We start from the raw sequence: 14,767 nt of genomic DNA, 5'->3' as shown, positions 1-14,767 counted from the left end.
TAACTCAGAATTAAACGACTATACAAAGAATAAATCTAATTTCATATAGTTGAGACCAAGTAATCTACCCCCAGTTACTTAGAGCAGTTCATATCGCAATGTACAAACTAAATTTTTTGTTGAGCCACGTGGATGAACAAACGGGTTTCTCCACCACGGGAAACCAAGGAAAAATGAACAAATATGATATTTTAGGGTCCTAATAGTGATTTTATTAATATAAACTAATAAGACTTGGGTCCCACCAGTGATTTTATTAATATAAACTAATAAGGTTTGGTCCCACGGGTTATTTAACTAATAAAAAAATAATAAAAAAAATAAATCCTAAATATAATAACCGGGTTTTGGAGAGAGAAAAGCAAGTGGCGTTTTTGCTTCAAACGCTGGAGTTTTTCCTTCCAACTCCAGCGTTGTTCCTTTCAACTCGCGTTTTTCATTCCAACGCCTGACCTTCCTTTACGCGCGCGCTACATGTTCCATATCACTCAACAAATCAACATATTTGTTGGTTTGTACATCCATTTTTCATGTTTGTTGAGTCCATAATGGGATCAAAATCAACAAACTTCAAGTTTGTTGAGTTCATAGGAAGTGCTCTTAGTTCCCTCAATATTTCGGCGCCTATAACCGTCTGTCCAACGCACGTGAATCCCAAGACAGAAATCACTACCTTGAGTTGTTTTATCGATGTAAAGTCTTTAACACTCAATTCCTTTTGATCGTATTGCAAACAGTAAAATAAAAAAGTTGTTTGGTAGCTACTCTATCAATATTTGATAAATTCAGAGATGTGTTGAGTTTTGGGAAAGGCTTTTCCGTTTAACAAGTAAACTTCTTTGTCGGGTTTAGATCAATCAGGATCTGAAATAATCAAATTTAGATTCACAAGCTATCAGATTCAGATACTAAAATACCACCAAATGATAATTGTCGATCTCTACGACTACTTAATCAAATATATCAAGGATAAATAAGATCTTATTCAGATCCCAGCCAATCAAGGTGTGTGCACTAATATCACAAGATGCGAAACCAATCATAAAAATATTCTTGTCTTCAAATCTCCAATTGTCTTCAATTGTAACTGCACACAAAACTTGATTCCACTTATGATCGATCACGCACAGAACGGATAACAATGGATGATCACACGTTGTCTTCAAATCTAAAAATAATTTTGAATATCCCATCGATCCTTTGATCTAGTTTGAGTGACATTATGTCAGAAGAGAAGCTTCTCAAGAGTAATCAAACTAGGTGTAATCAAAGTTTCAACAACCCTTATTCAATAAAATCAATAATCGAAACTAAAATAACAATGCATGCGCGCAATTATCTAGTTTCTCACCAACGATACTTTCTAGAGATTCTTGATCCCACAACAGTCTTTGAACGTGTGGACGTAAGAGATTTTGCCTAATTAGGGTACTCTATTATCCACAATAGTATTACAAGTAATATTATTAGTCAGCTCCATCAGAAACAACAAAGATGAAGTTTTCCTGGTTAAGGATAGTTTGTAAGAAGAACAGTCTTCATTATTTATATACCAAGGATGTTTAAATTAATTCAACATGGTGGTCATACAAGGGGGATCTGTATGGATTTTGGTTATTTGGTGGATTCCCACCATTAACTAGGTCATTTTGTTAGACCACATCAACATAACCATCTCCTATGAATTTAGATATCATTCTGATCCATAGTATGACTAGAAAACTCGTAGACCTATGGTACTGTAACTGTGTATTGGCACTTTGTTGAAGAAATAACATCAACTACTTCTACAAATCATCTTCGAGAAGCTAGTAATCCAAGAACCAAGTCCTCAATGTATTTAAAGAAGCGTGAAGACTCGATAACACTACCATTAGAAGATTAACACAAAAGAAGACTTCATCAACTGGGAAATTTCTCACGAAAGCATTGTTATCTCCAGATTCAAGAAATTCATTTATCGAAATTGGGAAATCTCGACTCGAAGATTTGCAAGCCAAGATTTAACTGAAATACTTATCAGAGGGGTATCAAATTAGAAGGTATTTTACTGTACTATCATGTTGTACTCTTTTTCCTTAATCAAGGTTTTTACCACTGGGTTTCCTTGTCAAGGTTTTAATAAGGCAACATATACATGTCTGTCTTTGTACTAAGTTTACTCATAATTGTACTTTTTCTCCTTCGATCAGGTTTTGCCCATTCAGGATTTCCTGACAAGGTTTTAACGAGGGAATAAGCTTAGACACAATGTCATCAAGGGGAGTGTTATAAACGTGTAATTATGTTAAGAATATCTAGGGTGAATCTCGTTTATTACTAGGATGCCCTTGTGTCTAGCTTTATAAATAGAGGTTCTAATGTTTGTCTAAATACACCTAATGAGAATTTCTCCCCTCTTCTTCTCTATACTTTTTGTCTCTCTTTCTCTATTTTCTAGTTTCACAATAACCATTACATGTTCTACATTTTGGGCAATTCATGGCTGAATGTGAAGATGAGTTGCAAATTTGACAATTGCATCCGCAATGGAAATGTAAGATTTTATTAGTATTAACTGCACACTGTAAATATATTAATTTTTCTTGCCTCTCCACTATAAATAACAAATTTGAATTGTCTCCCCTAATGGTGGAATTACTTACCTTGTAGGTAAAGCTTGATGATGAATCCGCCATGATTTGCGTATATAAGTGGAGTTATCTTCTTCACTAGTGCACTTCAGAAAACAAATTGATGGTATGTTAGGCGATCTTCTTCTTTTGTATATATAGACGGGAAGAAGAGGAAGGAGATAAAGTTACCGTTGTTCAATGACACAATTTGGCCGACATCTAACCGTCCAGATTGTTCATGTTGGACCTTACACGTGTACAACATCTGTTTTGGTGTTTTTTTTAAGGGTATTTTGGGTAGTTCATGAAATAAGTACAGCAAATGTAGGAATTTTATTAAGAGCAAGTCTTATGGTGGAAGAGTTCCATCTTCCATCATCCACGGGACCTCAGAATTTGGAATTATGGATGGAAGTTCAAGTTTAGCGGTGGAACAGAAAAAACGCTATTCGAAATAGTGTTTTACGCTATTCAGATTAGCGTTTTTTTTTTCTCAGCCATTAGATTTTCAACAACTCGTTTTAAATATACGGATAAAAAAAAAAGCACTATTCAGAATAGCGTTTATCGTTTGGCGATATTTTTATTGGCGTTTTCCATCTTCTAGCGCGCTATTCTGAATAGCGTTTTACGTTAATCTGATTAGCGTTCATGGATTCCACAGACCATCCCACGAAATCATGGAACATGGCTTGGAAAAACTGTGAAAGATCCCAACTTGGAAGCCACTAGACTTGATATTCCACAATTTTTCCACACTTGGAATAGGTTGGATTCCACCATAAGATTTGCTCTAAACCAAGTGTAGAAATTTTATCCGCACATGCACATCACTCGGCTAACCGAGATTTGATTGGAATACTTAGACGATAAGAGGAAAGGCTAATTTGAAGTCTCTATGAGAGTTCTGCAAATTAGATATCCTTTCCGGGGAGGAAACTAAAATCCCAATATTTCTCCAAGTGTTGAATATCCATCATATTACGGATATAATTCAGTCGATTCAAAACTGATAGAGTAAGTATAAGGCCTTAACTAATTAAGTAATAGCTACATACTGCTACTAGTGCTAACTAATTTGTATGTGCATGTACTGCTTGATTGTTAACGATAAAGTGAAAGAAAGGTTAAGTGGACAAAATAGAATAGGACTGTTCGGCTTATCTTATTTCTCTCTTAAAATGTACTCGTTACACAATTATACAATGACCATTTATAGCCGAAGGGTGAAAATATAATGGTGACACGTAATAGTAACATGTGTCAGAATTATACACTAGAATCTTAAAGGTTAAGGAATTAGTTATCCTTATCTAAATCAAAACTAAATCTAGGAAAAGCCTAGATTGATCTCGACGGTAAAAATGGTGGGCCATTCCACAAACCGTGTTTACACAGTACTCCCCCTTGGACCACCATTCTAAGAAATGTTGATTCGTAACAGCTTTGCCGGTAAAATCCGATGGGGCAAAATCCGAGCAAATCTGTTGTCTCGTTAAAACCTTGCCAGAAAAATCAGACTGGGATAAAAAACTGGTGGAAGGAAAAATAGTACAACTCTTGGAGCTTTAAAGAGATGATGGTCGTCATGAATTTTCTCCCGTTGTTGAAACTGTGTCAGGAAAACCATTTAGGAAAAACCTGAGCTTAGAGTGAGGTTGGTCACCGCTAAGAATTGCTTGCTCTGTCAAAGTTCCGTCAGGAAAACCATTTAGGACAAAATCCGAGCTTAGAAAGAGGGTGGTCACCGCCACAAAATATTTTCTTTGACAAGATTTACGCCAGGAAAACCACTTGGGATAAAACCTTAGCGTCGAGAAATACTTCCACCATAAAAAATTGCGTTAGGAAAACCACTTGGGACAAAACCTGAACGCCTGCGTCAGAAAAACCACTTGGGGACAAAACCTGACCACCAAAATTCAGAATAATGCCGACGTCGAAGAGCATGTTGCCTCGTTAAAAACCTCGTCTGGAAAACCACGTGGGACAAAACCATACCAAAGGAAAAGAGTACAACGGACGTCGCCCAATGGCAATGCTGGATACGCATATGCTGCCTCGTTAAAACCTTGACAGGAAAAACCCCTCGGGACAAAACCTTGATGAAGGAAAAAGAGTACAGCGCGTTTAAGCTCAGCCAAAGATTCTACGAGTTTACTCCCCCTAAAGCATGACTTCTTAAAGCGGTTGATGGTGTGGACATTTTACAGCCTTTAGAAAAACTGCTTTACTAAGTTCAGTTTATGGAGGATTGACTGCCAGATTTTGCGCCGGGTGAACAATCGCCATTGTACACCTCGCATTTAAATCCTCTGCCGATTGCACACCAAATTCAGTTTTCCGCTTTAACTTCAGGAATAACAATGAAAGGCCTTTTGTAAACTCATAAATACCGTAGAATCAATTTCAGCCTCTAAAAGTGTAACCTGCAAAACAATAGTTAGAACACAACAAGATAATGCATGCATTATATTCGTATATGGTACTTCTGGACCGTAAAGTATTATTTCTACGTACGTATCAGATAGATCGATCACTTCCCATTTTTGGGAATCACATAGTAATGGTGTAAATTTTAGTAGCAAAATAAGTATTACCAGTATCAAAAGTTAGATACTCTAGTCTGTGCTAGCATATTCTCGAACTTCTGGCAGAGAAATATTTCAATTTCGACGAGATCTCAAAATTTAGTTCAAGCGTGGATTTTAGCGCTACCAAGGGCTCTTTTTAAAAGCCAAAAATGATATCATCATTTCGTCCGGATTTTAACCTTATATCAAGAACATAAAATACACAAAGAATTGTTCATAAATTTTTCCTTTTCAAGATGGTGATTATGATTAAATTTCAAGCCTGACGTGGTTCACAAAGTCAGGTGGCTGCCTGATTCAGAAAATCGAATCCTTCAAAGATTCAAATATAATCACCAATAATAAGTCGTAGCAAGATGCAATCAGAGTCCTTCAACGAATACCACGCTAAAGTGCATCAATATTAGGGGAATACTTTAGTTTTACAGAACCAATCCTGGGGTTCAGCAGGAAACCCTGTATCGCGCTTAAAGCGATAATAGTACTCTCTCTGCGCTTTATCTCAAACACCACCTTGTAACATTCAGACCTCACAATTTTACGGTGTGAGTCGGATTCGATCTTTTGCGCTTTTTCTAGAGATTCCATCCTCTACCTTAATTTTAGGGGAACAGATCATATGCCTACCAATCACAATATCGATGTTCCTCTGCAAAGAGGTACATAACCACTATTGTAAATAGATAATTGACAATTATATAAATCCCACACATTTCCCTAATGCATGCATACTCAACAAAATTTTCACAGACTGGTACCAGCGCCACTTCAGGGGCATTATCATTTTCTCATTTTTAATGAGGTATAAGCTTAGAGAGTGTGGATCATATTCCGATAGTCTCCACGAGCACTATCTGTAGTCTCTCTTCAAGAGCACTACATAATAGAAAAGTGATTGGACTCTCCTTTAAGAGGCATATATGAGGCAGTTATTCAGGCCTCAAGCGTGTTTTAACACACGACTTGGTCATTGCGAGATGCATGATTTAACCTGCTGTGACAACTTCTCGTGTCTGCATCCTCAAGCAAGTGACAAACAATATTTTCCAGAGCTACTGCATTTATTTGTTTTAATCATGAGTAATCTCCAATACCTCAATTACATCCAATATCTTGGTGTGAGAAAAACAAATGAGATGTTTCACGCCAATTTTTGTGGCAGCCGAACTTTCTTTGATCAGGATAAGGCTTAATCAGATAACCTATTTGATTGTCGACATCTCTTACTGCAACCCTTAGGTGATGCATGTCATATCCATGGCTTCAAAGGAAAGCCTTTAAATTTGTCGACATAATACGTGTCATCTTCAAACGACAGTCTTTCTCCCCCTCATTAAGGCGGGAGAACCTTTTTAGGTTATCAACATAATTCGCACCATCCTCTTGTGGTGACTTTTCTCCCCCTGATTAATGTGTAAGAACCTTGAAGGTTATCAACCTTGGTCACGCCAACTTCTGGTGGAGGGTTGTCATGCCAACTTCTTGTGGCATCTTAGTCTTCCTGATCATGGCGGAAATATTACTATCTCATTTCTGAAAACTTCTGGTTCCATAATTGCCTGATTTTCGAAGGCAATTCTGCTCATGGTAGTTTCTGGGTGTTAATTAAACCACACAATAAGTATCCCAAAAACAGTCGCAGGCTCGACAAGAGATGAGACATTTCACGCCGTTCCTTTTTGGCGGCTTACTTCCTCCCCCTAACGGCGGGAATACAGTCTCATCTTCAATAAGACATTACCAACACACGGTTTTAAATGTCTTATGAATCGAAACCAACATATATAGCTAGGTGACGCTATGAGCCAAACACGTAAATTGTAAGGTTGCTTCGCAAGACATAATTGATGGTAAATAGTTGGTCGAGCAATAAACTAAAGATGCTTAAGCAAAGAACTCAACTAGACCATGTCGAGTGCGCACATGTGCTAACTATATGCTCGATATAATACCAACTGAAGGCAAAGCATCAAAAGCCTATAAATTTACCACCAAAATAAATGGACTTAGCTGGAAAGTCCAAAAATGGATACGCAACCACAAGATTTGCACAAACAGTTTTGCAAAATCTAACATCACGTGTTAATATAACAAGAGACCATCTAGTAGATGCGTCTATCAATACGATAAAGTATTGAAATAATTGTCCATACTGCAGGGTGAATAAGTCCTGCATATGCCACCTTGAATCCTTTCTAGGGATTAATGTTGGTGTTTCAGCAACGGTTTACCATAATGTTAGTGTTAATGCAATTTAACAACTAATTGTCTCAGGGACCAACAACACAATTTACATCCTCATATAATGGAAGCTTTAGGTTCTGTAAAGGATTTCCATGAGCATTTTGAATCGTCTACTCATCTTGGTAGAACTTTTGATGTCCATATCAACCATGCCTAAGCATGAAAAATCAAGGTCATTAAAATTCTGGTTAATGACAGTATGAGATTCTACTGATAGAATTTTCATATGGCACACCCCATAAAAGAGAGAGCCTCAAGCTTCTCTAAACGTGCTTCTGGCACAAAAACAAATGAAGTAACAAAATACTTCATAAAAATGCTCATTTATCATTTCAAGGTGGTAATACCAAATATTTCTAAAACTCAACAGATTCTTCTGGAACCTGATAGAATATAAGGAAAATACTACACCACCAGATAAAATGATACACGCTCTTCTGCGGATGTCTATCATACTATTCGAACTTGAAATGATATTTTTCACATTTCCAGAAACCTCTGCAAGGTTATAAAATGGTTCGAAAATTCGTGTTTGTTGTTTCGTCTAAATTTGAGACAAGTATCTCCATCGTCCATATCTACACTGGATTGATTACTTCCGGAATCCATATCCTTCGGCAAAGATAAGACGAGAGAAAAATAGTAGAGTTACCAACAAAAACATTTGGTAACCATGGGCTACTTCGGGAACCCAAAATTTTATGGCTATTCCTGAAATCCAAAAATTTCCATAAACCACTTCTGGGTCCATATTTATGGATTATTACAGGAATTAACAATTCCTATGTTGGACCGTTACCGGAGTCAACAACATCTCATGAACTACTTCAGGAGTCCAGTATTTACGAAAAAGAAAAGAAGTAGCTAAAGCAAAATTTCAAGTAAAGAGATACATAAAAATACACACACTTATGGTACTAATATTAACAAATCTCCATCTTCGTCACCTTCAAAGTCGACGAATTATTAATTTACAAGTGTGCAAATGGATACATGTTTTATAGGAAGATTCCTCAATATCAGTCACAGGTCACTTTAGGAACTGCTGATAGAAACCGGCTAGCATTTTATAACGGGTCACTTCTGGGACCGATCGGCTAGCAAGGCGCGCCTTTTGCATCCATACTATGCTACACGATATTCCAACTTCTGGTGGAATAATTTTCATTTTTAGAGATTATTGTAGCAAAGAAAAATTAAATTTGTGCTATCCATTTAGGATGCAAACGATCCCTCACTCTAATTAATTAAAACGCTTAGTACCAAAAGTAGAAAAGGAAGTAACACGCCAAATTATCTAGTATGAGTGTATGCACTCACCATTGTTATACAATTCCGTTAATTAACTTACCCACAAATATCAACTTTTGGTTGATGTCTTTAAGAAAGAAACAAATTAGCCTTTGTTTTGATGATACATGATGGAGACAGGATTGGGTGGAGCAACCAACCCATCCATAATCAAATAGTATCTTACACTCAAAAATAATAATCAAAGTGAGATACAACATTAGGCAAGGCTATATACGTATATAAACAATGGAGAAAATAAATTAAGTAAAGAGAAGAAGAATGTTTGTCTATTTTCTTCATGCAATCAGCTCCCTGTTTTCTTCGCTTGTGAATTTGAGCAGGCCAATTCGTAGTTAGTAGATCGTTCCATATGTAATTGGACATCAAGTGAATCAACTATTTTCTTTAGAGCAAACTCGTGCTGATAACGTGTTGAATATCCATCATATTACGGATATAATTCAGTCGATTCAAAACTGATAGAGTAAGTACAAGGCCTTAACTAATTAAGTAATAGCTACATACTGCTACTAGTGCTAACTAATTTGTATGTGCATGTACTGCTTGATTGTTAACGATAAAGTGAAAGAAAGGTTAAGTGGACAAAATAGAATAGGACTTTTCGGTTTATCTTATTTCTCTCTTAAAATGTACTCCCTCCGTTCTTTTTTAATAGGCCAGTTTCTATAAATAAAAGTTTCAAAAAAATAGTCCAGTTTCCTAATTGGGAAAGTCAAATGTTATTTTAATTTTTGGGACCACTTTTCTCTTAACTTCTTTTGATGACAAGTGTCATGTGGACCACTTCACTTTACTTCTTTTGCTAACAAGTGTCATGGGGACCATTTCACTTCACTTCTTTTATTGACAAGTGTCATGAGGACCACTTTCAATGATTAGTTCTCTTAATTTCCTTAAATTTCGCTAAAAACAAAACTGGCGTATTAAAAAAGAACGGAGGGAATACTCGTTACACAATGATACAATGGCCATTTATAGCCGAAGGATAAAAATATAATGGTGACACATAATAATAACATGTGTCAGAGTTATACACCAGATTCTTAAAGGTTAAGAATTAGTTATCTTATCTAAATCAAAACTAAATCTAGGAAAAGCCTAGATTGATCTCTACGGTAAAATGGTGGGCCATTCCACAAACCGTGTTTACACAATACCAAGTTTATTACAGGGAGAGTAATTTGAGCGACGACAACATTTATTGGAATTTCACTATTGACTGAAAAAGCAACTTACTTTCTGAACCACAACAAGATACAAATAAATAGAAAATATACATACATGAAATAGTGGAAGCTCATACTTTGACGAATAATTAGTCAGGTCATCCCCACACGCCGAAAAAATACCGTGGAAAATAATTAACAAATCCTTTTCAGCTTTATTTTCTTTCTTTCTTTTCTTTTCTCCTCCGTCGCTGAGTACCAAATGACGTGGAGTCCACCAACGGTCCAGACCAAGTTTGCACGGGTCCTTTTTGGTTGTATATTAATGATGTTGTACTATATGGTACTTCTGGAGGTTCCATATGGTGAGACGAGGCCAAGGGAAAGCCAAGGGCTCCATCCTGGTGTGGAGGTGGAAATTTCTCGCTTTTACTCTTAGCATTTGAATGGGTAATTAAACGCCGTCTCTGAAAAGAGATCAAAAACATTAAATACAACAATTGCCAGTAAAATAAAACTAAACTAGCTGCTATTCCTGAATAGCACAGAAGTTCTACGACAAGTTCTTCAGTTCATATACAAACTAATTGCTCTTAGAATCTTATTTGATGTAGAGGAAAGTGCTAAAGAGTTCATGGATCAAGTTGCCTATATCTGAGTGGTTTTCTATTTTGCATTCCATTAGTGTCCTAGCGGAGAGGTTTGTTCACCCCAAGGTGCTTTTCCTCGATCAAGATGTTTCATTTACTCTAGACGTTTATATGACTAGATTTAGCTAGTTTGTCTAGTTATTTCTATTGCAGAAAGGATTCTACGTAAGTTTAGAAAGCTGATTTATTATGTAAGAAAGATGACTTGCTACAAAAATCAGAGTTTTGTATAACAGTCAAGCTTTCTAAAGTTTCGGGAGTTTTATCTGTATGTTCATTTAGTGATGTATTACTATTCATAAAGGTACCCCATTGGATTGGATTGCTATTAAGAAAAACAACTAAACATCAAGCAAAAGAATTTAAATTTAAGGAGTCGCATATATCACGTACATCAATATTGGTTTGAAGCTCTGCATTGGCTTCTGGAGCAGGATATGCCCTCGCACCTCGTTCACGTGTATGAGTTTTCTTGACATTATTTACATTTGCTTTGTTACCAGCAGCACGGACCCTGCGAACGCATAACATCCGCTAAGTTACGAGCTATGAATGATTTTACAAGCCACACACAAACTTCCCATTTATTTAAGTCTTACGGTATTGTTATCCTGTAGAAGGGGAACAAGTCCTGAGGAATATACAATATTTAGACAGAAGCCTACTTCCTCTACGTTATCACTTTTAGTTGCGTTCTTAACCTCAGGTAAGCAAACTCTATCAGGTTGCATGCTAACTACCTTAAGAGATTTAAGTATGAAGTAACAGACCTTCTAGCTTCTTCATCACGTAGCTTAGCATCCATCTCCTTGCTAGGAGGATATTGTGGGAGGCTTGAAGGTTCACATGCATGAGGTTCTGTTGTGAAGAACTGCAAGCAAAACAAACATGTTAATGCGTTTCTCTATCAACTAGCGTGTTAAAGTTTGTTAGGTTCCCTATCAACATAAAGTATAGCATAATGACACAAAGCCAAAAATCAAGAAAAAAGAAATGGAGCCTAAGCTGCAAATAGCGCAACAAACAGTCAGATGCAAATTTCAAAGGAGCAGAAGTGTCAAACCAATATCCAGATTAAAGAAAAGAACTACAGGGAGAAGAAAAACAAAAAGAATGCATGAGCTTACTTCACTCGCTAACGCAGCGGTGGGAGTTAGGCGTTCAGCAGGATCAATTGCAAGAAGAGTTTCAATAAGTGACAGTGATGATGGTGGGAAATCTTTGAATGTCTCTAGTATGCACCGTTTGTATGGTTGCTGGGGCTTAAATATGGCTGCATGTGGCAATTTTGACCTTTTCCAGAACTCCTCAGTAGGGGATCCACACAGCTTGAAAATTTTGTGAAGTTGCTCCACCTAAATGAGTACCATCAACAATCTCAAAATCAGCATTACAAACAGTTTTAGCTTAATGTGATTTCTAAGAGTCAAAAGTTTACAGAGAGTGAATTTTTAGAATCCGAGTAAGACCCCAATGCAAGTCTAGTACTTGCTTGATGTCCAGAGAAGGGTGTTTCGATTACCAAAATCTACTACCACTGCAGTTTACACCGGACAATCATGGTCTATCTATGCATAAAGGACAAGACTAGATGTGATGATATGAAATAGAACTCCTTAGAACTGAAACAGTTGAAAAACACACCTAAAAGCTCAGCAATCATGTGTATCATTCTAATATTAATAATAAGAGTCAAATATGATTCCTGATTCTAATAAGAGCCTAGTAGTAAACTAGATCAAGCAGAAAAAAGGAAAAGATAAAGAGAAATTGTAATGACCTCTGTACGTCCAGGCATAATAGGCTTCCCCGCCAACAGCTCGGCTAAAATACATCCTGCACTCCAAAGGTCAACCCCAACACCGTAGTCTGTGGCCCCTAAAAGCAGTTCTGGGGCTCGATACCACAGAGTAACCACTCGACTAGTCATTACATGCTTGTGGTTAGGATCGAAGAAAGAAGCTAACCCAAAATCAGCAATCTTAAGTAACCCTCCATTATCAAGAAGGAGATTAGAACCCTTAATATCACGGTGTAATACACCACGATTATGACAATGCTCAAGGCCTGATAGCAGTTGCTGCATATAACATTTTACCTGCCAAATCGGAAAATGAGGGAAAAAAAGATGCACATTAGGATACCCTTCAGAGAAAGAAAAGAAAAGCACCAATTGTCAGAAGAAAACATCAGGCCTCTATTACACCCATGACACAACCAACCTGTGGCTCTGTAAATTTAATATCCGGGCTTGCAGCTAGTCCAGCTAGATCATGCTCCATATATTCAAAGACAAGATACAAACTACAGGACATCCTTGAAGTCACCAAGCCTTCCAACTTCACAACACTTGGATGATCCAGTTGTCGAAGGATGAGAATCTCTCTAGCCATAAATTTTACACTCTCTGGCTCAAAATTGTCAAACCGAACCTTCTTAAGTGCCACAATTTTCCCTGTTAAAGTATCTCTAGCCTTGTATACATTGCTGTAAGTTCCTTGCCCAATCTGAACAAAAAACGATGCAAGTAACATTAGACGATCCCCGTGCACCCTAAGTTAGACACATAATTATTTGGCTTACACAATTGCCTCTCTAACTTTTCAATATAAATCGCTGAAAAAATATGATAAATGTGCCATAAAACCTGCATAAATAGGTTAGACACATTGCAACACCACTCTAATTATTCAAGTGCTTTCCAGTACTAGAATTGAAACAACTGTACTAAAACCACAAAATGGCTAACCTTATCGATCTTTTCAAAAGCATCAGCACGCCGAGGAGTCCAACCTTTAATAGCCTCGCCAGCAACAGCTGAAAGCCAAGCAGGCCAACCAGCAGCGACTTGTTCACCGTGTAAATTCTTAGGTGGATTACTCAATCTAGGATTTGGTTTAGACGTTCTTCTTCTTTCACCACCTCTAGAATTTCTACTACTCTCATCTTTCTTCTCCTCTTTCTGATTATTCCCATTCTGAACTTCATTATTACTACTACTACTCACAACTTTCGCCACAATAATCTCGGGTTTTGTACCTGTAGATACAACCAGATTATTGCTTCCTCCATTAACATTCTCCTCCTCTATCTGTTTCACTTCTAGAGAAGAAATTTCTCTACCAAATACACACCCCATCTTTTCTCATTTCTTAATACATTCTAGACTAGTCCCTTAAAATCCCAAATTCACCAAATGTCAAACCCCAACCCTAAAACAATGATCTTTTCTGCAAATTCAACAACAAAAGAATCCCCAATATGTGATCATTTTAGTACCCCAGAATTTAAATTAGTCAAACAAACCCATGAACATAGGAAAAACACAAAATTGAAACAACAAATAAAAATTGTTTGATCGATTGATGAAGATCCACCGGGTTATTTTATGCACTTACCTGATATTGATAGTAGCACCACGAAAGAGGGTTTTTGAAGTAATCTCTCTTCGTTTGTGAAAACTTTGGTCTTCCTTCTAGTTCTTTTCAAGACAGATGGAAAGAGGAAGGGAAGATAATTAAGGAAGTTCACCAAACCCAAACACTTATATATAAATTAATTAAGAAATCAAAAGCTCCGATTTCTCAACCAGTCAAACCAACTCTTTTCTTCCTCTCTCTCTCTAGAAACTCTGCACCAATTAGGCAATTACCAACTTCCTCTTACTTGGCTTTGTGCGTTTTCAGTCTTTAAACCTTGCTAGTACAGTATTATTTGGTAGTTACACGGATTTATATTTAAATACGGTGCAAACTTATGTAAGAAGGGTGCTAGAGAGGACTCAAAAGGATCGATGACCAGCAGCTATGGGGCAATTGCCCCCTGCCACTAGTTTGACTCCACCACTGACTACTACGACCTGAAGGTTGCAGCCTGAGGTTTGCATTACTTTGCAGTTGTCTTGTTAGTAGTACGGTGATAGAGTAATTAGTTTCTCATGCTGATAATCTAAGCATGGAACTCATTTGCTGAGAATGACAACATTTGGATCGGAGTTTTTCTGAGTTAGAATTTATTTGAAATTAAAAATCTATCAATTCTTTTGCAATTTATTGTTTGAGAAAAATATATGGTTTAGGACCCATGAAGGTCCCATTCATGACTTGTAAGGTTAGGTGCCGTAATTATATTTTTGGAGAAATCATTATAAATGCAAGGTGCATCTCTTTACTTGTTAACCTGAT

At 37.0% G+C, this 14,767-nt stretch overlaps 1 protein-coding gene across 1 annotated transcript; it reads right to left on the bottom strand.

The window, feature by feature from the left end:
* Positions 1 to 9,810: 9,810 nt before the first annotated feature.
* On the bottom strand, positions 9,811 to 14,244 carry LOC113350200 (probable serine/threonine-protein kinase At1g54610). The gene is made up of 8 exons (XM_026594304.1): positions 13,982 to 14,244; positions 13,333 to 13,813; positions 12,806 to 13,090; positions 12,364 to 12,681; positions 11,711 to 11,938; positions 11,354 to 11,454; positions 10,977 to 11,097; positions 9,811 to 10,400 (listed from the first exon to the last, which is right to left on the bottom strand). Exons 2-8 carry the CDS (start codon positions 13,720 to 13,722, stop codon positions 10,149 to 10,151), a joined length of 1,695 nt encoding a protein of 564 aa, XP_026450089.1. The 5' UTR covers positions 13,723 to 13,813; positions 13,982 to 14,244; the 3' UTR covers positions 9,811 to 10,148.
* Between the last annotated feature and the right edge of the window lie 523 nt (positions 14,245 to 14,767).

Source organism: Papaver somniferum, chromosome 2 (assembly GCF_003573695.1).
Source record: "Papaver somniferum cultivar HN1 chromosome 2, ASM357369v1, whole genome shotgun sequence".
NCBI classification, from domain to species: Eukaryota; Viridiplantae; Streptophyta; class Magnoliopsida; order Ranunculales; family Papaveraceae; genus Papaver; species Papaver somniferum.
This window is presented reverse-complemented; position numbering and strand designations above follow the sequence as displayed.

Coding starts and splice junctions, on each gene's coding strand:
- LOC113350200 (XM_026594304.1), bottom strand. CDS start 13,722: ATGGGGTGTGTATTTGGTAGAGAAATTTCTTCTCTAGAAGTGAAACAG. Junction 11,939..12,363: donor TTATGCCTGGACGTACAGAG/GTCATTACAATT, acceptor GTACTCATTTAG/GTGGAGCAACTTCACAAAAT. Junction 11,098..11,353: donor CGTGATGAAGAAGCTAGAAG/GTCTGTTACTTC, acceptor ATGCGTTCGCAG/GGTCCGTGCTGCTGGTAACA.